At 38.0% G+C, this 23300-nt stretch overlaps 1 protein-coding gene across 5 annotated transcripts in view; it reads right to left on the minus strand.

Annotated features, from left to right (window-relative positions):
* TUT7 (terminal uridylyl transferase 7) overlaps positions 1 to 15739 on the minus strand; it is a 67786-nt gene extending 52047 nt beyond the window's left edge. For 4 of the 5 annotated variants that reach the window (XM_082655870.1, XM_082655867.1, XM_082655869.1 and 1 more), the window contains exons 1-9: positions 14359 to 14986; positions 13378 to 13928; positions 8943 to 9124; positions 8459 to 8575; positions 7781 to 7958; positions 5961 to 6049; positions 4148 to 4199; positions 3113 to 3182; positions 2253 to 2379 (exon numbers count right to left, since the gene is read on the minus strand). In XM_082655870.1, coding sequence (XP_082511996.1) covers positions 2253 to 2379; positions 3113 to 3182; positions 4148 to 4199; positions 5961 to 6049; positions 7781 to 7958; positions 8459 to 8575; positions 8943 to 9124; positions 13378 to 13897 — 1335 coding nt within the window. In that variant the 5' untranslated portion in view covers positions 13898 to 13928; positions 14359 to 14986. Of the gene's footprint in view, positions 1 to 2252; positions 2380 to 3112; positions 3183 to 4147; positions 4200 to 5960; positions 6050 to 7780; positions 7959 to 8458; positions 8576 to 8942; positions 9125 to 13377; positions 13929 to 14358; positions 14987 to 15017 lie in introns of those variants that run through there. The other variant, XM_082655868.1, reaches the window with a different exon arrangement.
* Positions 15740 to 23300: the final 7561 nt, after the last annotated feature.

Genomic DNA, 23300 nt, shown 5'->3' on the forward strand with positions numbered 1-23300 from the left:
ATTCTTTTGTACTTGTCAAAAAGTACATTCTTTTGTAAACTTCTCATTTATGCAATTTGGTCTAAAACCCGTTACTTCATTTCTGTGTGTCACGTGATTTACCCCTCCAAATAAAACTCCACAGTGACAAAATACTTCCTTGTACTTTTGGAGTAACCACAGATTGTGGTTTTGAGTGACAGTTTCAATTTCAAATTTTTCATTTTAACTAAACTCATTTGTGAAGGGCCCTAAAAATAATATTTGCTGTTTTATTTTTTTGATATCCATGGTAACTCCATTCACTTGGTTCAAAAACTTGTTAATGGAGTCAAAATGATGGTTCAATTCCAACTGTAAGACAATTGGCTTTGCTTTAATGGTCCCCTCACCCTTAGCTACTACCTTGAAAATGCATGCTTTGGTCAGAAAGGTGATTAGGCTAGAATGTAGGCAAACTCATTAGCGCTAGCAGAAATAACAACTTAGAAAGCATGGCCTACTTAGTGATGAAGTAGGAGGCTGCTTTCAAAAGACAGCACATTGTGATTATCAATTCACCCAGTTAAGAGTGGGTCATCCTCTGTCCCTGTTGGGTCCTGGACCCAAGCAACAGGAACTACGTATTGTTACTGCCATGTCTTAATCGGTAAAGCTTTGGCTTTTCTCTACACAGAATCTCAATTTTATAATCATGATAAGACCTTACATTTTGGGGAAATGTTAGATGCTCTCATGATTATTTGAGCATTTCAATAGGATACCATATTTAAAACACCGTAGAAATGTAAAGCAATATCAGATAGTGGCTTTCATTTTTTGGGAGTCTCTGGGTATATTATTGGAAATGGTATGAGAAGCTTCATTTCAAACTTTCCTGTGCCTGAGAATCACTTCTGGAAACTAGTTAAAAAGTAAACAGTTGGTGGGTCACATACTATTGATGAGATTCATCTTATGAAGCTGCAGCTTCATTTATAAATGCTTTTAGACATTGTCTTTTCCTCAGCAAAGACCTGGTTTATTTACAGTGTATTTGATTCATATGGTACAAAGGTAGGAATATTGTGATGAGTATATTTTCTTGATCTGCAGAAAATGACTTCTTAACCCACTTGTGGGAGTCCTGCACTCTAAACTGACTTTTCACTGATGGCCATAATTCGCCTTAATCCACACACATGTTTTTATCAGGTTTTCCTGACAACCTACATCAAGAATCTTTAAGCAGTGTGATTTTGTCTCTCTTAATTGAGCAGGACAACGTGAACAAGATCCAGCCCCAAACTGATACTAAGGGATGGGGGGTTTAGCTAGTGAAGCTGATCAAGCACAGACAACCTTATAAATTCATGAAATAAAGTGAACTTGCTTCCAAGGATGTCAGCTGAGAAATCCATAAAAATCTCTGCTACACAATTAACATGGAAAGAATTATGGTGTGAGATAGACTTGTACAAAAAAATATGATTCTGGGAGAGTTGCATTTTTCTGAGGGTAATAGCTGTGCCATTCTACCACTAGAAAGGGGGAAATGGGAGAGGGACTGACAGAATTCTCTTCTGCTGTTATTCAAACTATGTGTTTTTGAATTTGCCTCCAGCTGATGAGAGTAATGTTAGATTTACGACACATCACTGAAATGCCAGCTGGTTGCTTCCACTAACAAATATATGGAAATAGCTTTCGAGGTCTTTTTTAAAGCATCAAAATTTTACTTTTGTTTGGTGAGGGATCAGAAATACAAAGAAAAGAAAAAAAATGTAAACACTTGGGCCATAACTCTGGGATTTGACTTACAAATCTAATTTTTTTTTTTTTTTTTTTTTTTTGCGGTACGCGGGCCTCTCACTGTTGTGGCCTCTCCCGTTGTGGAGCACTGGCTCCGGACGCGCAGGCTCAGCAGCCCTGGCTCACGGGCCCAGCCGCTCCATGGCATGTGGGACCTTCCCAGACCGGGGCACAAAGCCGTGTCCCCTGCATCTGCAGGCAGACTCTCAACCACTGTGCCACCAGGGAAGCCCCCACAAATCTAATTTTTAATAAGCATCATAAAGCATTTTGATCTTTTGAGCAATATGTCATAGTGAAACAGAAACTGAGTTTTCCTTTCTGTACACATTAAAATTTCTGTTCTAATACTCAGATGCCAACTCCCTTGATGTCTATAAATATGCATCCAAACATTTAAGATTAAATGAACCATGTAAAAATCAAAGCATACTGCTTATGCACACACAGAATGTGCATTCATTTAAAGAACTCAAACCTACCTTTGCCCAGTACCTAAATGCAATCACCAAAGGAACCAGCTTTGATTCTAGTTTTCCAAGGGCAGTTAAATGATTTGTTGTCAGACAAGCATTTTCATTTCCTGCACTCACTTTACAAAGAAGACCACTGGTGGGAGTAGAGGGTGAGAATGGGAAGGAAAAAGAGAAAGTATTATACAGGTATCAGGTGTCTTTTACACCACCACCAACTAATTTACACTGATAATAAATACTTCTAACTCACTAAACCTTTATGGGTCATCTCAATATTGTATTAAAAAAGATAGGGCAGCTCTCTTCTGAGTAAACTTTATTTTTCAAGAACTAAAACTTCATGTTTTCATATATTAAAATTATTTTGGGGGGAAAATGCAAGTAAGGAGAATACTGTAAAATCTTTCGAATGGGAGTATGAAGTGTTTTCCCTAGTTGGAGGAATCTGCCTAATGGCAAATCATTACAGCCTACAAACTACCCATTTACAGTGGTAATGGTAATGCTTCCAGATGGAGAGAGAGCCGGGTGAACTGTTACTCAGCACTGTTTAAAATGCTTCTAAAAAGGATGGCAAATAAAGGTGATTAGAGCAAGTAACTATTTGACAGAGGTGTTTTTTACTGAAATGGGTCAAAATGCTTCCTTCCTATATTTTTTCTTTTTCAGTAATTTTACTCTTTTAAAAATAAACCACTTTTTCCTCTTGTGTTAAACACCAACAGTACAGGGAGAATGCTAACAGGAAGCTTGTGAAATTAACCACATAGGAGCTAACAATTCTAGAAACTGGATATTAAGATGGAGTAAAGTACAAGTGCTTTTGGCAAGTTGGTACTTAATAAACAGCTTAAAGAAGCAGAGACCTGTGCTTTTCTCTGCACACCACCACTGGCACCCTAGCGTGGAAATCTGCGTCAACATCAATAAAAGAGTCTGGAAAAAGAAAAGAATATCAGATAGGTTAGTTAACTAAGCCTTTGTTTAAAAGCACAACTAGATAAAGTACAAGTACCAGTTGTGAATTATCTGTTTGACCTTTTGAAAGACCATTACAAAATAAGGTTCTCAAGAGATGATCATTAAATAAAAGTGACTTGAAAAGGAAAAAAGTATTATATTCAAGAATCAAGTAATCACATTAATTTAAAATCCTTATTTTGAAAAACTAATGTCTGATTAGAAATGACTACATTATTGAATTAGAACATTTAAATGTTACGTGGGTAACATAATTAGAAATATGAACAGGACATTAAAAAAAAATTGCTGCAAAAGCTACTAAAATACATGGGGTCAAAATACATACTGACTGAAGTAAGAAGAAATGTTTAAATATTTCATTCAATCAAAACAAAAAGGATGGGAAAGACTAATTCAAGGGATGAAACAATTGAATGAGGCCTATGGAAAGCACATAAGCCGTCAAGCCCCAGTTGGACATTACTCTGGACAACTGATAAACCTAATTGGGAACAATGATTTGTTGATTCATTCATCTGGGCTGGGCCACACTATTTATTATTTGTAAAGTATTAATTTAAACCATAGAATTAAAAAGATTATCCTTTAGTTTTTTACCCTCAAGAGTAAATTTTACATATTTTGATTCCTTTTACTCTCAGCCTAGGGCTAATATAATCTTTCTAAATTATGACATTATCACCAAGCTAAAAGCTTTACTTACAAAATAATTATTCTGCATAGTAGGACAACTAACAAGACTCTAATTAACTTGCTAATAATTCGTGGGCATTTGCTTTAGTTTTCTGTTTGGATATTACCCATATAAGTAAATCAAAAAACATGACTTCTTATTTTCAAAGTTTGAGAAATAAGATATTCAAATTATAGACAAAAGAAAAATTTAAGAGCAAAATGTGGAAAGAATTTGGCCTTACCACTGTTCTTTAAACATTCTTGGACAAGTAAGAGAACATCTGGCTGAGACATCTAGGAAATAAATCAGTGAATATATCAAATAATCCATAAGTACTTTTGCTTCACTGAGATAATACACAGTCGTTTGAAATTACCCAAATTCTTTTCCAAATTAGAAAGCACCTTGCTACCAGAGTAAAGGAATTAATCATTGTGCTGTGTGCACACATCAGTCAGACACAGAGAGATGAGCAAAAAGAGGATGAGTGTGGGCAAAAAGAGACCTACTACGCAGTTAACTCCTGATTCACTAATTCCCGAGGTAGTTAGCCTCTCAGCAAATCTCAAAGTTGTGGCTAGAGGTTGTCAAACTGTTAACAATATTACTTCTCACTCTGTGAGACTACTTCAACAGATTGCTTACCCGGGTCTCCACTTTAGTCTTGCCTTTCTCTATTAATCTTTGCTCCACACAGGAACCAAAACCACTTAAAATCATACATTAGATCTAGTTGTGACCCTCCTTAAAACTCTCAGTCTGGCTTCTTAATGCCCTTAGGTCAAAATGAAATTTTGGCTTCCTGTACGTTGGGCCCCAGACTACTCCTCTATCCTAATCTTAAACTATTCTTTCTCAAGGTGCCTTCACCACAGCCCTTACAATTTTCCCTTTAGCGTGCCTTGAATAGGCCAAACTCACTGTTTGCAAATGACGTGCCCTCAGGCTGAAACACTCTTTTACCCTTTCACTGTCCCCACCCATTTTCATCTTTTAGAGTTCAGTTTAAATGTAATCCCTTCAAAGGGGCCTTCAGGACAACTATATCTACACTCTTTTATTTTCTCTCACAGAACCTTGTTTCCCTGCATAGCTCTCATTATAATTAATTATACATACATAATTACTTATCTCCTTCCCTAGTATGAATTCCAGGAGGGAGGAATGGTATCTGTTTTGTCCTCTAGAACCTAGTATGGTGCTTGACATATACTCAAACTCACTGAATATTTGCTAAATGAATGAATGACATGAAATCAAAATAACTGCTATGCTGGTAAATTATTAAGCAGAATTTAAGGTTAAAAGAACAGTAAAATCTATTGGTCAGCTGACCAGGTAGCTATAGCAGTCAGGGATGGCAAGGAATGAGAAGTTGTGAAACAGAACATCTGGGGGAGGAGACTAGGAATCATTTTTATTTTTAAGTAGCAACACAAGTAAATGGGCATAAACCATTTGCAAACTGGCCTGCAGGAACCACCAGTAAGTAAATGGATAATCTACCAAAGTGCCTTCCAGTTTTAAAGTTCTGACTTATCAACATCTTTTTGAACCATGTTTAAACCAGAAATCTAGGCTAGGTGTAGTTCTTCAAAAGCGTAATTATTTTTACAAGGTGGGTGTATATAAGGAAACTCAGGAACAAATTAAGCTTGCAGGTCATAAATGTTTATATAGATACACAATTTGAAATCTGAAACTCTTTCCTGCCATTGGAAAGTTGACTTATCAAGATAATTTAATCCTTTCAAGTTAACAGACCTAAATTACCCGATCAGATTCACATGGTTAAAAGACCAGTGTCTGAAGAAAGTATGAAAGATCTGTAGAATAAAAAGAAATGCTCTAAAATTGAAGGCATGCAGAAGAACATAAAAACAGCAATTTTAGGAAAAAAATTATACTTTTAAAAACAATGCAGTTTTAGGAAAAAAACATCACACTTAAACTGTCTTCAAGTATCTAAAATATATCCATATATAGCTCACTTTTGGGAAAAAAATGAATTTCTGTACCACTCTGAAAATTCTAACATTTCACTTTGTACTTACAATGGCTGGAAATTGAATGTCAATGTTTATATCCGAATTTTTGAAACCCAATCTGCTACAGGATGACCCATATAATCTCAGAGAACAATCTAAAACAAAAAAAATTGAATAAATACAAGTCATAAATAAAGTAAAATTTCTCAAAAGTTATTACAAGACACTGCTATTTCAGAAATGTAACCATCAATTAGAATTACACACAAAAGAAAAACAGTGTTCAAGTCTGGCATAAGCAAAGGACAAGAATGGGTGACTCTTTGCTCTTGTCTTCATTTTATTTTATTTAAAAGGGAAGACTGTATTGACTGCAGTTTAGTTTAACAGCCACTCTTTTCATATCAGTTGTAAAACATGTTAAAACTTACTTTACTATTTCATGTTTTGTGCAGAAAATACTATTTGAAATGATTTTTTAAATGTGGAAGTCGAAAAGGGATGCCTAACTTTGTCATACGTTTGTAAACCTGATAGTATGTATATACTGAAGAGTTAATACAAACACTTCACCTTTTTGAAAGCGTACATAGGTATAATTTACTATAAAGATCATGTTTCAGTAAAACAATAATCACAAAAATCAGCATAAAGTTACTTTTCAATATGAATACTCATTGTATTATGAACAAAAAGCTTAATTTAACATAATATAATCCCTTTAGGAAAAGTTTAGAAAATAATTATAGTATCACTGATATAACTTAAAATGTTAGGCAGCAAGAGATTCACAGTTCAGAGGAAGACGTGTGTATGTGTACCACCTATATTTATTTTACAGCATTTTTCCCAATGTTTTACTATTGTTGTGCCAAAAAATTACCCCTTCTCGCCAGGGGACTTTGTATTTTTTTTTTTTCCAGGTTTGTTAAGTCAAACAACTTCTTTGGGTTTTAACAGGTTTTCCATGACAAAGCACATTCAATTTTACAATGAAAATCTATGGCAAAAATCAAAATTACAAATGACTTCTCAGGAGCTTGTCTACAACATAAAGGATGAGACACCTATACAGGGGGATGAGCAGAATCTTGCCCTTTATTTTTTTTAACAGATATATATTAATATGAATCATATACTATATGAATGATCTTTCAGTAGAACAGTTTTATGGGTGGTATGGCGATAAATTCAAATAGTGATTTCAACCCTGGCTGTGGATCAGAATCACTTGTGGAGCTTTCAAAAAAAATAGTTTTCCATGGCTCCACAGACATAACTTGGAAAAATCAATTCAACGCTGCACAAAATCTCTTACAAATTAGTTTTGAAAGCTCATTTTAGATGGTGCAATTCTTTTAAGTGCGGTTAAATAGAACCTTTTATGGACACAGATAACCTGAAAATGACTCCAGGATACTTTTCTTTATTTTAACTCAAAATATTGTGTCAATGTAAATAGGTAGAAAGGTGTGATGATCATTTTGTAATGTATAGAAAATACTGTATCACTATGTTGTACACCTGAAACTAATATATTGTACGTCAATTATACTTCAATTAAAAAAAGAAACTGAACTTAGAGATAGAAAGTAAATAAATAAATAGAAAGGTAAACAGATATACAAGAGTCCCATGGTGCTCTAATAATACAGGGCATGTAAATGGACAGACACAATGAAACTCACAATGAAGACAGGTTAATGACAACATATGTAAAAGTCTTTGTTACCTTAGGGTAAGCCAGGAGAAACAAAAACATACAATAAAATTGAGAGCTTCAGGACATGGCAAATCAATTTCTATTAGGCAAAAATTACTACTGGTAGGAAAAATGAATGGGGTACTTTTAGGTAGCTAAAAAGAAAAACAAATCTAGAAAATACCTGGTAACTTGTGTTGGAACACATTTTCCATGATACGTTTAATTTCTAGTCTCTGTTCCAAGTTCTCATTGTGTAAGCCAAACTCCTGTACCACTCTGTCAATGGCAATACCAATCGCATTTATCTGGGAGGGTGTAGGCGGGGGTAACGTGGTGAGCAACTCTTCCTCCTGCTTCTCCTTTTAATATCAATGTTGAGATTAAAAATGATTCACACAGTTTTTACCTTCTACCATTCACAGAGACAACACCCTGTACAGTATTCTGGAATATTCTTCTTAGCCCTCCTTCTCACTTTAGCTGTTTTAGTCTTCATCTTATCAAACACGCACACACTTCTTTATGCACATAAAATGATAATAGAGGGAAGACAGGAATAAGGAAAAAGTGTAAAGAAAGAACTTTAGAAATAGCAATGGCAAATTATTTACTTTATTATTACTGACCTAAGGACATATATCTAGGTCCTACCATTGTCTTCATTCATCCTGATACTGTCCTAAGGAAATTCACAAGACTGCCCAGCAAACATATCTGACCAGTATAAAATATTTTGGTCAAAATAAATTCAGCAATATAAGAAGCAAAATTACTAATACCATAATCTTAAGGAAAGTCATAAAGATGACAAGTAATAACTGACAAGTAAACATATTTGTTTGGGTTATAGTAAACTTACCTTAATGTTTTTCTTGTGTCTCTTCTCTTTGATATGCTTATGAGCAAATGCAATGGATTCAATTAAAACATCACAGAGTTTGCAGGTGTACTTTGCTGTAGGGTAGTTTCTCGGTCGCTACAATTTGAATAGATTTATAGAGACATACACATAAGCACATATTTATAGAGACATATAGAGAGAAAGATGTACAGAGACAAAATACAGGTAAACAAAAACTGGCCAGGAGATGATTTCTCATTCACTTTAAAAACTGTTAATATAGTACTATCACTCTTTATCACTATGCTAATAATCATTTTTTAAAAATAATTCTTAAAAAAAAAGTAAGTCTATTAAATCAAACAGTATCACTTTTGACTTGTAGTGCTTAAATACCAAAGTAGGATATATAATTCATCAAAGCACATGTTCCCAATTACTAATAGATTAAACCAAAACAAGGATTTTAACTAACAAATTTTAACTAACAAAAGGCTGTTACCCTTTTCAGCCTGTCAATGCAGTCTCTTTTCAATCGCTCCTCAGCCTGCTGTAAGCCCAGTAGCTCCTTAGTTGAAAGCATAGACTCATCAATCACAGGGCCTTCCAAGTCTCCATCCTGTTCATTTTCCTCATTTCTAGTCCTCCGTGGCTTCCTAGGTCTGGACCTCTGCTTCTTGTTTTCTTAAGTTAGTGGGAAAATATTATTGGCAATACTGAATAACACCACTCTGAGTAAAAAGCAGAACTTACATATTTATTAATGAAATCATGTGATATCTGAATGACATCTGAACACAGAGCAAAAGGAAAGGTATACCTCTCCCGTGGATAAAATGCTTAAATACTCTTAAGCTCCTCACATTTGGACACACCAATCCACAGAAACCACCTTTTTGGAAAACTTAAAAGAATTCTACTTCAACCATAAAATTTGATTTTATCATCTCTTCCTGGTATACTGCTGAGCATACTCAAGCAATAGTAAAAATTATCCTTTGAAGTACACCTGTAATTCTAATGTAATTAATATATCATAATATATAATGTACATGTATCTAACGCTTCCTAGTACACCTGGTATTCTAATGAAAACTATCCACATCTGTTTTCATTTTTTATAAGTGAACAGTCTCAACGGAGCAAAGATGGACAGTCTATCTCCAAAGAACTCAGAAATCAACTACATTCTTATCTGGAGTGAAAATCCATCACTAAATTGTAAATTTAGCATTCATATTATTGGGCCCTCCCCCACATTAATATCAAGAAGTCCAAGCCAAAACTGTATTTACCGAGGATAACTATTACCCATTTTATCTTTACTTTCATTTTAGCTTCTTTGAACGGCCTGCACACTGAGCATATTTCAAAGGAAAAAAACAATTAGCAGTTGAAATAAAAGTTTTCTACAAGTACAGACTAATTCATTTGTTTATAAACCCTGCTGTTAGTTCTACAGTCCTTATAACTAATAAATGAATCTATTCCTTTTTTAAACTTATAACTTTTCAACTTCAGTAAAACTGAAGATGCTTGTGGGACTGATCTACAAAAAATTGTTTTTAATAGCTTTGGTAATTTCTATCAAGTTCTGAAAATGAAGCTACTAGTACCACATAAGAGTAAAATGAAATTCATTTCCGCAATTAACATTGTGATAAGTGGACTGAATAGTTTTTAAATGGCTTACCAAAAATACTCTCTGAAAATATAAACCTACTGAAATGCTCTGCCTGAGGCAACTGCCATGTCAAGTTTTCAGTGGAACTCATTATTTGTATAGCAAGTATGATGAATCAGTCGACTGAAAAGAAATTATGTCAGGAAAGGGACGTATAGGACCTCTAATTTTAAAAACAGCTATCGCCAACAGCTCTAAAGGAAAAGCAGCAAGCACTGTACTCAAACTACCCTAAGATGAATATAATGAAATTCTGCAAATACAGCAGCAATTAAAAAAAATTAAACAAGTATTAGGACAAATACAGTTGTCTTTTTTTTTTTTAAAGCAATCAAAATGGGACAAATAGAATACTAAAAGGTAAGTAGTCAAAAATGGTCTATTGCTTTTTAACACTCCCCCTACGCCCAATTAAATTATCACAGTCTTTTAAGGACAGTACTCCTGGTCCGCATAAACCTTTGAGATAAGCAATTCTTTTAACTCAGAGGTGTGTCTATTCTCATTTAATTTGCTTATCATTACAAACTCTAAATAACTGCATCTGACTTCAGTTTTCAGGGCAAAGTTTCTTAGGCAAACACTCATTATGTGCAACATCATCAGAGAAGTCCATTGTTAGTTCACAAAACAAAAACTGATATGAAACCAAATTCCTTTTTTCATCTCCTCTCTCTTGATCACAAAGGCTTCTTACTATATTTGCTATCATTTTTCTAGAAAGAGTGACTTTAATTTCCCTCCAAAGAGCACAGTTAACTCCTTATTTTATACACAGAAGTGGATGGCTGCACAAATAGTCTGATGATGACAATAACTGCAGCTACCAATACTGAGTATTTTATCATGTGACAGATGCAATGTAAGCACTTTATGTGCACTGCCTCAGATTAATCCCTACAGTGATCCTGTCATGGATGCTAATATTATCCCCATTATACAGATAGGGAACATGCTGGTCCAAGAAAATAAGTAACTTGTCCAGGGACACATGACTAAATCCAATAAACGGATTTAAAACAGAGATTAGAGCATGGATGGAATTCTGAAATTCATCTTTCTATCTAACAGTATAAGAAAAATCCCTTCTTGTAGCAAACCCATTCACATCTAAAATAGACCAGAACTCCCTACCACTTAGTTTGTTAAAAAAAAAAAAAAGGCAGGAACTGACAAGGCAATACAAACTTCTGAACTGAGTTTCATAGGCCTGCATGGTAAAAACAGTTAAAATCTCATTGAAGGGAATCTAGAAAGGCAAAGCTGGGTATTGCTAAAAAAAATTCTCATAATTACTTAGAGGAAGACTACCTGGCTCATCCCAGGCTTTTTGTAGTAATATGAATTCTCTATATACAGTACTCCAAGTTTCTCATATTTCATTTGCATATGGTCCATTACTCCATTCACAAAGGACAAGTGCATTTGAGCAGATATTTTCCAGCTAAGATTATTAATGGCATTGTCCCAAATATATTAAATTGGCAATCTAGGATATATGAGGAATGAAGTAGGGGCAGTCAAGTAGAACTGAAAAATAGAAAGTTAGCATTAAAAAACAAAGCAACTCTAAGATAATTTTCATTATATCTTCTTGCATCATTTAATAAGATGATTAAGATATAAGTTTGATTTAAGGAATATTAAGATATTAAGTTTGATTTAAGGAATCAAACTTAATATCTTCCTTCCTTATTAAGATATAAGTTTGATTTAAGAAAAATTTCAGTCCCTTTAGTGAGATCCTTTTTAGGATCCTCTGAGTACAGTGTAAAGTTTATACTTTAAACTGAATTTCTCACTACAGTAAGCAATGTTATGCCAAAGCTTAATATTTCTTCATGAAGATTTTTCAAGGGATAGAAACTGAACAGTCCTTCATTTGGAAACTGAAAGCACACACATATAATTTCATATATCGCAAACACAGGACTTTTGGATTGACTTCAACAAAAAGATAGTAAAAATGCAGGTCCTATTCAAAATCACTTAAGCTTTGCTTTTAAGACTAGGCAGAATATAGAATAAGAATATAGAATATAGAATACAGAATAAGAGGTTTTTGGTCTGTAAACAGTCTCTTTTAGTATCTATCTGGTTGCAAACTTTTGACCTATAAATCTTTCTTTTGGTAATGCTGCTTAAGATCAACTTTTTCTTTTCTGAAAGACCAACAATTGGTAACTAAATTAGAATGTCCATGTCTCGCCTGGACACAGTAATAAAGAACTACTTAAATATACACAAACTTTTAGAATCGAAACGCCAGAAACTATGAATACGTGTTCAGTTCCCTCTGTCAGATTCCAGGCCGAGTTCATGGCCAGAGCAGCACAGTACTTGATTTCAGTTCCACTTCCTCATCTACCACTCTGCATACACAAGTCTGGATAAATTTAACCTCTCCAGAGACACAGCTATCTGCTTTGTATTGAATAAAATTGTGATTCTACCTTTGATACACCATGACAGAGCACTGCAATTCCTTCAAGTTCTTTTTAGCTTAAAGATTTACGAGGCTGGTTGATTCTTCTGTTCTTCTGTTACATGGACAAAATCTATTCACCTTTTAGAAAAAGGTATAAATAATAACTCTGGGGCAATTATTATCAAGCACATAGGGTGCTTAGAAGGCTTTTGGTTTTACTGAAACTAAAAGGACAAGCTTTTATCTTATCTGAATTTCTGACTTTCTAAACAATGTTTTTCAACCTGTTTACCATGTTCACTTTTGAGAAAAAAAATCTTAAACTATCCTTCTCTAGAGATTGAGATCCACACAAAAGACACATATACCTCTGTAGCAGGAGATATATGCAGTCTACATCGTGTTTTTACATAGAATAAGTTTTTTTTTAAGCTTTATATTCTGTCATTTATATTACAGATACATTCATTATTCAAGTACAAAATTAAAATACATAATTTAGAAAACACATACATACCCCTCAGAAATTACGATATCTCCCCAGGGGGATATCATCACCCTCTTCTGTAAAAAGTACCAATGGGAAATATAGTTTTACTAAAGTAAAATAAGCCTTGTGGCAAAGTAAACTTTTAAAGGGAAATACATGCAACATATTGAAGTTGCCCAAAAAACATGATTACAATCCTTAAAATAATCACATTAAATAAGCAGAAACTATGAAAAACTGGAACTGCATTGCTGAAAATAATAAAACTCATTTGAATGAAAAATAAAAGACATTGCTGACGTCAGGGTTGTAACTTGACAAGTTGGAAACATTACCAGGGCTTCCTGCTTCCATTTCTGACATAGTTTCGAGGCTTGTCAGGTCTTTATGAAATAGTCGTCTTACAGTTCTGCACCCTCTTCCATCTTGCCACCTATACCCATCTTCACTTTCTTGAAAAGAGTCTCTTCTTGGTCGGTTTGTAACAGGAATTCTAGGTCCAGGTTTGAATTCTCTCCAACTGTCTGAATTACCAGCAAGTTCATCAGATAGCCATCTTTTACTCTGATCTTTGTGGTTGTCATTTATCCAAGCGGGTTGACTGTAAATTGGGTTCTTAAATGCATATGGATTGCTAGAAACAGCATATGGTCCTTTTCTGGGGGTATTCCCATAGTTCCCTGGTGTTCCTTTTTTTTTTGGAAGGCCTTTTTCCATTTTACTGCTATGGCCTTTAGCATAATCATCCATTATTAAATAATCTTGCTGGGGGTGACCCCTTCTGAAATCCTCATCATCTGTAGTCCCTCGCTCTTTAGCACGCCTCACAAAATAAGGTTTTGTGGCATCTCCCATGATCTTTGACTTCAATTTTCTTACTCTTCACCTGGAAGAAGGCATTTTGGAGACCAACTATAACAAGGTATCATACTAAGTTCACAAAGTACCACACATTTATTGCACAGATGCTCAAAAGCTTGTAAGAAACCCTTCTTTTCCTAATTTCCATCACGTTCCAATAATTAGTGCGTTATGCTAGAAGTTAGGAGGCTTAATTCTATAGTATCTTCATAGATAGTAATATAATAGTTAGTAATATCTTCATAGATATTATATAGATATAACAAAAGCTCTTTTCTTCAGAACCCCCCAAAGCCCCCCAAAACCAAATACCTCACCCCAAGCCTATACTTTAGAGAACTCCCCAGTCTTTTAAAAACAAGCTGGCAATTACTTTTAAGTGTTACTACAAAGTAACCGAAACTTTGTAAACGCAGTACATCTCTCAACTCCACTTTTCAGTCCCTTCTACGTACCCCGGCACCTCGGCTCCGCTTGAGACTATTCAGAACGACAGGCTTCGATCTCTTGGGCTACGGAGGGCTCCCGACCAAGGCTCCGCTCCGGTCAGTGGGGCTGGCTTTCTGACCAAGGGACAACTCAAGCTAATCCCCCCAGTCCTCATCCTCCCACCCCAAACAAGTTTGGTTTTGTCACGAACAGCAATTCTCCCTCTTCGATCCCCATGGGACCGCCCCACCCCCGATCTGCCTCGTTTTCCACCCTTTGGGTCGGAGGCGGAGAAACAGGAGGCGTCTCCGCAGTTCTGGCCAAGAAGCCACCGCGGGGACCAGGAAGCAGGAAGTGACCTGCCTCCTCGATAGGGTTCCGGGGTCTCCCCGGCCGGACAGGGGGCTGGGGCCGAGTGCCTCCACCCAGATCCCTTCTTCTCCAGCCCCCGCAGGGTCTGACACAAAGTGAAGACGCGGACTCGAGCCCGACAGCTCAGTCCCCACCGGCTCGGGGGTTCCCTGGACCTCGCAACTGGGGAGAGGAGGCCGGCGGAGGATGCAGCCAACGTATCTCCTGGGCCGGGCCCACCCTCGACTGTGCAGACCGGAGAACCCACCCAAGACCCTCCCCGGACGCGAGTCTGACAGGGACACGGGGGGAAACGGTGCCCGTGAGCACTCACCACCTCCGCCGCGGCCCCCCGCCTCTTCCTGTCCCGGCCGGGCTCCCTCTCCGTGTTTTCCTCCAGCCCCACTTCCGGCGCTCAGCGCTGTCTCATTGTGCGCTATTAGAAGCCGGCCGTGCCCCAGTCCGAGCGCTCCGCCGCGCACGCCGGAAACTCCACCACCCCGCCGCTCCCGTTTCCGCCGCCGCCGCCGCCGCCGCCGCCGCCGCGCGGGCGCATTTTCCGGCAGTCGGGAGTCGGGAGTTGCGTCGGGGTCGGAGTGTAGGCTCTCCGTTCTTGCTCGCTCGGAGCTGTCCTCGCCTGGGCTCCTCTCTCTCCTGGGCTTTAAAAGCACTGGGGAGGTGTGCGGAGGAAGCCTCTGGTTCTCTGCGAGAGAAGCGAAGCCAGCGGTGAGGCGTAGCCGTGTGCCCGGGTCGGGTCGGAGACTCGCTTTGCCCCTGGATGCTCCACTCCAGGGCAAGTTCAGCGTGGGTCTGAGGCCTCGTGGCGCTCGTGCTGTTTTACTGATAATTCGAGTGATTGAACGTCTCAGTGAGGTCTTAATGGCCGACCCTTGCTTTTAAGCCTCCGCTGTTCATCCGGATCACAGTATGGCTCAGAGAAAGAAATGCTGTGCTTTTTTCTTGGATTGTGTACGGATTAAAAACAAAATCTGGTTTCGCAGAAAATGTGTAAATGCAAAGGATGACCAGGGAGGGCATTCATACTCGAATTTTCAAACGGAGACTTTTAATGCAACTAGCAAACAACTGGGTTCCTTTTTTCTCTCTCTCTTTTCCATTGACTTTACCTTCCATGCTATCTGCAGTGTTCTAAATGCTTGGAAAGCCTCGAGCAACTAATAAAATTAAGGAGCTTTGAGAAAATGCAACAGTTTTTGATTTCTCTTTAAGGGTATTTAAATTTAAAGCCATGAGATTCTGTGGGGATAATGGTCTTAAAATGAACACATTAGTACCGGCTGTTGCCAGGCACTGTTATGAGGGCTTTGCAAATAATTACTTATTTAATCCTCACAACAGTCCCACTAGGAGAATAGCATTATCCCCCTTTTAAAGATGGTGGGCGAAGTAGCGTTTATTGTGAAGTAAATGGAACCGCTGGAATCCAAACCCAAATGACGCAGAGTCTGTTTTTAACCACTGTCTATACTAAAGGTGATTTAAAACAGGTAGGTACAACTTTTGTACAATGCTTTATCTAGATACTTTGGTTCTGAAAATACATGACAATCAAGGCAGTAATCTGACAGGCAGACAATGGCCTTTTATGGAGTCCAAAGGGAGTGTGATGATACATTATTACATTTATTATATGGAAGAGCAGCACCACCACACCCAGCCGAGTAACTCTGTATGGAACAACCGGTTTAGGAAATGTCACTCTTGACTGTCTAGAGTTCTACAGGAGCAGTAGAGGACACATCTTTTTAAGAGTTTAAAATATTTTTTATTTCCATTTTCTTCAGTGTGTTTCCCAAAGCCTAACTTCCATTCAAAATGTACTTTTAAGATTCATCTTGAGGATAAATGAGGCTCTCTAAAACAAGATGCAATACTAATCAACAGATATTGACAGGTAAGATACCTCTTTCTGTCCATATTGTACTGTAATGGGAATTTAAATTGGTCATGGAGTTCATAAAATCCAGTTGAAAAGTTTGGTTTGATTCTTTTTTGGATGTCACTGGAGGGAATACTGATTTTCTCAGAATCTTTGCAGTGATTGTGTCATGGTCCAGACATATTTCCAACAATTTGGAGCAGAAATATGGGGGCTGTCTGCCTTAGAGATCATTAACAAATTACAGAGGGCTAACAGGATCCCGTTTCTGCCTGCCGCAAAGTCTCTTAGTTTAAATTGTTTCAGGACCTTATATTTATGACCTAAGAAGTTGTGTAAAGTAAAGGAATTTTATTTCCAGTGCTTGTTTTCAAACCTTAGGAAAATCAGTGAGCTAGTATACGCTATGAACTAAAACCTAGACTGTGCTGTTCCAGAGTTAGCCATTTATTTAGGGTCATTCATCCGTTTCATTTTTTTCAACAGATGTTGAATTCCTGATATGTGCCTGATATATGAGAGAAATAGTCACAGTCCCTGTTTTCAAAGTGTTGAAAAATACGGTAAAGGTAAAAAATGTCCTGAAATTGAAAATTTAAGACCTCACTTAGATGAATGTACTTTTTTTCCTCCTAAATTTGAGCTAATGTTACTCTGGGGCTCTACTTCCCTCTGGGAACTATGGGAAAAAAAATTTAACTTGCCAGTTAACATATCTCAAGTCTTTGCTAATTTAAATCATATCTTTGATGGTTTGGTCTCTTGGGTATACACCCTATTGTTCAGATTTCCTTCTCCACTTCCTTTGCATGCTATCTGGAGATGTGATGATCTGGAGTCATATGATTGGAAAGAAGTGTGCCTAGATACACATCCACAGGCTCTTTGAGGGGGTCCTCTTGCTTCTTTGGTCTTTCTAGGCTCAGTTCTTTGCCTTGTTGCTGGATATCTGATGCTGAGGTCTGAGACTCATGGACTCGTGGTTAGTTCTGTCAGCTTAGTCCATCTCCAGTGGTTCGCTGTTGCCAGCTTGGACCCATCCTACTACACGTGATGGCATCATGCATCCCTCTTGGGATCTAGCTGCAACTCCCAGGAGATTTTCATTGTGGGTGGTCCACTACTTCCCCCCAGTTGGCAATCTCCTGGCTACTTTGCTGTCTGTCTTCCTTGGCATCAAAAAGAATCCAGAGGGGCTTCCCTGGTGGCGCAGTGGTTGAGAGACCACCTGACGATGCAGGGAACACGGGTTCGTGCCCCGATCCGGGAAGATCCCACATGCCGCGGAGCGGCTGGGCCCGTGAGCCATGGCCGCTGAGCCTGCGCGTCCGGAGCCTGTGCTCCGCAACGGGAGAGGCCACAACAGTGCGAGGCCTGCGTACCGCAAAAAAAAAAAAAAAAATAAATAAAGAATCCAGAAACATCTGGATTCTTTTCAAGAACACAAGGAATCTCAAGTATACCTGAAAGTGCCAATTTCAGTTCTCTGCTTGACTGTGTCCTGCTGTTATTTTCACACTCCTGAAATCATCCCATGTTTCTCTTCGGTAGTCTACTTCCCCCATGTTCCAGTCTGGGGATGGGCCACATGTTTCAAACTTTTCCCTCAACTAATCTTACTCTCTGAGTGATGGAAAGTTCTGCTCCCCTCCCTGTTGCCACGGAGACTAGCAGCCCCATCTTTCTTCCTCTCCCTACTTCCAAGTTTCAGCTGCCCCTTTTCCCATGGAAACTGAATACCCAACTCCCAGCTATTTCTTAGGTCCCGTTGCCTGCTTCTCATCTTCACAATTATCAAATGCTGCACTCTAGACTTTTTTAGGTTCCCCACAGCCCTGCCCCCCACGGCTTTCCTGGGGTCGAACTTCCCAAGAGGCCTTTGAGTATCCACTGGATCAGGAACCTGAGAATATTCCTGGGCTCATGTGCTACCCCCTAAAACCTGCAGCCCTTCCATTGCAACTGAAAGCTGAGGGTTACCTGAGGCTTTTAGAAGTCATCTCTAGGCCATCTTCATCTTTACAGACCCAACCCCCAAAAGACACTAGGAAGCTGCTGCCTCTCTGCTTGCCAAGCAGCCCAGCACAGATGAAGTCCTTTCTCCCAGCACTGGACACAGGGCAGTGATGGAGAGAAATCAGGACTGGATTATTCAGAAGAAAAAAAATCCATATCTCCTTCAAAAGGAGATAATAGCTAGTGGTGGGTAGGTCTGTGGCAGTGTTGGTGATACAAAGATGGGAGAGGAAGGAAGGAAACTTCTACTGATTGTGTAACCACTGGGCTGAGCACTCAGTACTTGTGTCTGATTGTCTTCTCGCAGTTCTACAATTTGTGAGTTAGTCAGAAAACCGAGGTTCAAAGAGTCGTCATAGGCTTATGGTAACATGGCTTTACCGGCCTATTCACAACGTGACCACAGCCTTGTAGACTTCAGTGTTTATATTCTTTTTACTCTACCATGCACCAAGCTCCTGTCCCCTGACTGAGCCCTCACACCGTCAGGAGCTGGTGTTCCTTTCTGAATTCTATTTTTGAGACCACTCTCTGCAACTGCGGTTCATTAGTCTCAGGCTATAGATCCAGCTCTGCCTCTACTTTGTTTTGATCTTCAGCAAATTACCTTCCCTCCTGATATTCAGTTTCTAACTGTAAGCCCAAGACAGGGAACGTGATGCCAAACATCCAGTCACTATTCCTGACTGATCCTGAAAAGCTCAGTTATTCTCGTGAGTAATTTATTTTGGGGTGTGCATTTTAATAATTTGTTTATATGTTAATAATTTGTTTTATTGATTATTTTAAATCTAAGTAAAAAATTACATTTTATATATTTTGAGGTTTTATTTTTAGATTTATCTTCTATTTATGATATTAAATTCCTCTTTATAGTTGTGGTATAAAATCTTCTTTTAAAATATATAAATTAGGATAACACAGAGAACTCTACTTAATGCACTGTAGTGTCCTAAATGGAGGGGATATATGTATACGTATGGCTGATTCATTTTGCTGTGCAGTAGAAGCTAACACAACATTGTAAAGCAACTGTACTCCAATAAAAATTAATTAAAAAGATATAAATTAAAACATATCCGGGCTTCCCTGGTGGCGCAGTGGTTGAGAGACCACCTGCCGATGCAGGGGACACGGGTTCGTGCCCCGGTCCAGGAAGATCCCACATGCCGCGGAGCGGCTGGGCCTGTGAGCCATGGCCGCTGAGCCTGCGCGTCCGGAGCCTGTGCTCCACAACAGGAGAGGCCACAACAGTGAGAGGCCCGCGTACTGCAAAAAAACCCCATATCCATTTAAAGAAAACTAGTAATAATTATTGAGAGATGTCAAAAATCATGAAGACGATATACATATGATTGAACTTCGGGAAGCACTGGACCCAAGGGAGAGAAGAGATAATGCCCAGAATTAAACACTGAGGCTGTCCAGCATTTAGACATTAAGAAAAATAAGAGAAGCTGATAAGACCAAAAAAGGAGGAGCTTCAGTGATAAGAGGGAATTTTTTTTAAACATCTTTATTGGAGTATAATTGCTTTACAGTGTTGTGTTAGTTTCATTGTGAATCAGCTATATGTATACACATATATTCCCATATCGCCTCCCTCTTGCGCCTCCCTCCCACCCTCCCTATCCCAGCCCTCTAGGTGGTCAAAAAGCACCGAGCTGATCTCCCTGTGCAATGCACTAGCTTCCCACTATCTGTTTTACATTTAGTAGTGTATATATGTCAGTGCTACTCTCTCACTTTGTCTCAGTTTACCCTTCCCTGTCCCTGTGTCCTCAAGTCCATTCTTTATGTCTGCATCTTTATTCCTGTCCTGCCTATAGGTTTATCAGAACCATTTTTTTTAGATTCCATGTGTATGTGTTAGCATACGGTATTTGTTTTTCTCTTTCTGACTTACTTCACTCTGTATGACAGACTCTAGGTCCATCCACCTCACTACAAATAACTCAATTTCATTTCGTTTTATGGCTGAGTAATATTCCATTGTATATATGTGCCACATCTTCTTTATCCATTCATCTGTCAGTGGCCACTTAGGTTGCTTCCATGTCCTGGCTATTGTAAATAGAGCTGCAATGAACATTGTGGTACATGACTCTTTGAATTATGGTTTTCTCAGGGTATATGCCCAGTATTGGGATTGCTGGGTCATATGGTAGTTCTATTTGTAGTTTTTTAAGGAACCTCCATACTGTTCTCCATAGTGGCTGTACGAATTTACATTCCCACCAATAGTGCAAGAGGGTTCCCTTTTCTCCACACCCTCTCCAGCATTTGTTGTTTGTAGATTTTTTGATGGTGGCCATTCTGACCAGTGTGAGGTGACCTCATTGCAGTTTTGATTTGCATTTCTGATAAAAGAGAATTTCAGAGAGTGTAATATATAAAACTTTTCTCTGAGCTGCTCTGGCCTGATGGATGCCAAATGTACCAAAAATGCTATGTCAAGACATCCAGGGGTTCCATTGGGAGGGGAGGATCCCCAACCAGCCTAGGTCAAGGCATTTAACTAATGACATTGGGTGGGGTTAACACAGTGACTCAAATTTCCAGAAGCAGTCTCAGCTAAGTATCATCTATTGCTTTGAAACTATTCTCTCCTGAGCCAAACAGGTAGAAATTGAGAAGGGAGAAAGGTAGTGAAGAGGATGGGAAAGTAGTATTTAGAAGTCAAAGGTGGTGGAAGTGGGGGAAAGCTTCGCAATGCAGAGAGAGAAAATGAAGCCTAAATTAGGGCTGTACCAACCATATGTAAGGAGAAAATATAGGTTGAAGAGTAGTCTTCATTACAGAAAATGGAGTAGACTTTGATTAAATAAAAATAGTAAATAAAAATTACCAATGGCTCTAATCTTGAATGGTTCTAGTATTCTTGAACTGTTGTACTTTATCCCCTGGGCATGGAACAGACCACAGTGCTTCTCTGAGTGGGGCTGCCAGATAAAATGCTTGGGACATACTTATACTAAAAAAGAAATTGCTCGTTTATCTGAAGTTCAGATTTAACTGGGTGTCCTGTATTAACTAGTTAATTTTGTTGTTGCTAACTTTGGCTGTCTCCAGTATCTTCCGGAGGCTTTCTGCTGGAGCTTGAACTCTTGGCAAGGATTCACCCAACTAAAGAATACTTACTGGTTCTCAGGTTATCTAAGTATCTCTAACTATGCTGTCTTCTTGCAGTGACCATATAAAAAGCTCCCTTTCTCCCCCAACCATATTGTATTTTGAAAAATAGAAAACCTATAGAAAATTTGCAAGAAATGTACAATGGATATCTATATACCATTTACATAATTCAACAATTTTAACATTTTGTCACATTTTCTTCCTTTCCCTCCTCCCTCTTTTCCTCCCTTTGTGCATATGTGTGTTGTTTAGCTGAACCATTTGATAGTTAGTTGCAGATATCTAGACACCTAGGCCCCCAAACTCTCAGCATGTATCTTTTAAAAATGAGGATATTTTCCTCTGTAACCACAGTGCAATTATCGCACTCAGGACATTTAATATTGACATAATACTACTTTCTAATATGCAGTCCATATTTAAGTTTCTGCAATTGTCCCAGTAATGTCCTTTAACATTTTTTTTTTTTTTGGTATTCTAGATTTGAGCAAGGATCATGCATTGTATTGTATTTATTTTCATGTCTCTGTTCTTTAATGTAGCACAGGTTGACAGTCTTTTTTTTATTATTCATAATATTGACATTTTTGAAGAGTCCAAGTGCATTCTTTTGCAGATGTCTGATTGTTTCCTCATGGTTAGACTTAGGGTAAACATTTTTGGCAGGAATACTAATAGGTGATATATCACACGTCTGAGTGTGTCACAACAGAGAATATATGATGTGAATATGTCCTTTTAATGATGATCAGTTGGATTATTTGATTAAGGTGTTATCTACTGTATTTCTCCATTATAAAGATTCATTTTTTCCCTTTGTAGTTAATAAGTGACTTGTGATGGGATATTTTGGACTGTGTGAAGATCCTGTTTCCCCATATTTCTCCCAATGGTTTTAGTATCCGTTGATGATTCTCTCCTGAAATCAAATATTAATACGGTAGTTGTGAAATAGTGACCTTTTATTTCTATCATCTCTTTTATGTTTATTAGTTAGCATTCTTCTATAAAGGAAGGCTTTCCTTTCTCCTCCTAATTGCTTTAAAATTAAAAAAAAAATCAGTGTAGACTCATGGATTCTATTTTATTCAGTGTGTTATAATCCCTTCCTGTCATTATTCACTTTGATGCTCATATTGTCCCAAATTTGGCAAGTGGCAGCCCCTTAAATGGGTTCTTATATCTCTTTGACATATCTTCCTCAGTATTGAGTACTTCCTTAATTTCTGGCACTAGAAAATGCTCCAGGCTTACCTTGAAATTATGCATTTTCCCAAAGGGTTTGGGGAATGGTGTTTAGAAAACAAGCCCTGGGTGCCATGTGTGCTCATTGCTCTGGGGTGAAATTGCTTTTAGGTCCTCTCAATGGACAGTACTAGAAACACTTCTTAAAATCCATGAGTTCATAATGATACTCTAATTGATATCCCATCCAGTAGTATAGAATTCTACCTCCATTCCATATTTGTCTCTTTGTTTTCCCACAGTGAACTCCCTGCTTCCTCAAAACATCAATATATTTACTCATTTGCTCATTTCTATAACATACACAAAACAGTTTCAGAA

Source organism: Grampus griseus, assembly GCF_964374135.1.
Source record: "Grampus griseus genome assembly, chromosome: 6".
Taxonomy (NCBI): Eukaryota; Metazoa; Chordata; class Mammalia; order Artiodactyla; family Delphinidae; genus Grampus; species Grampus griseus.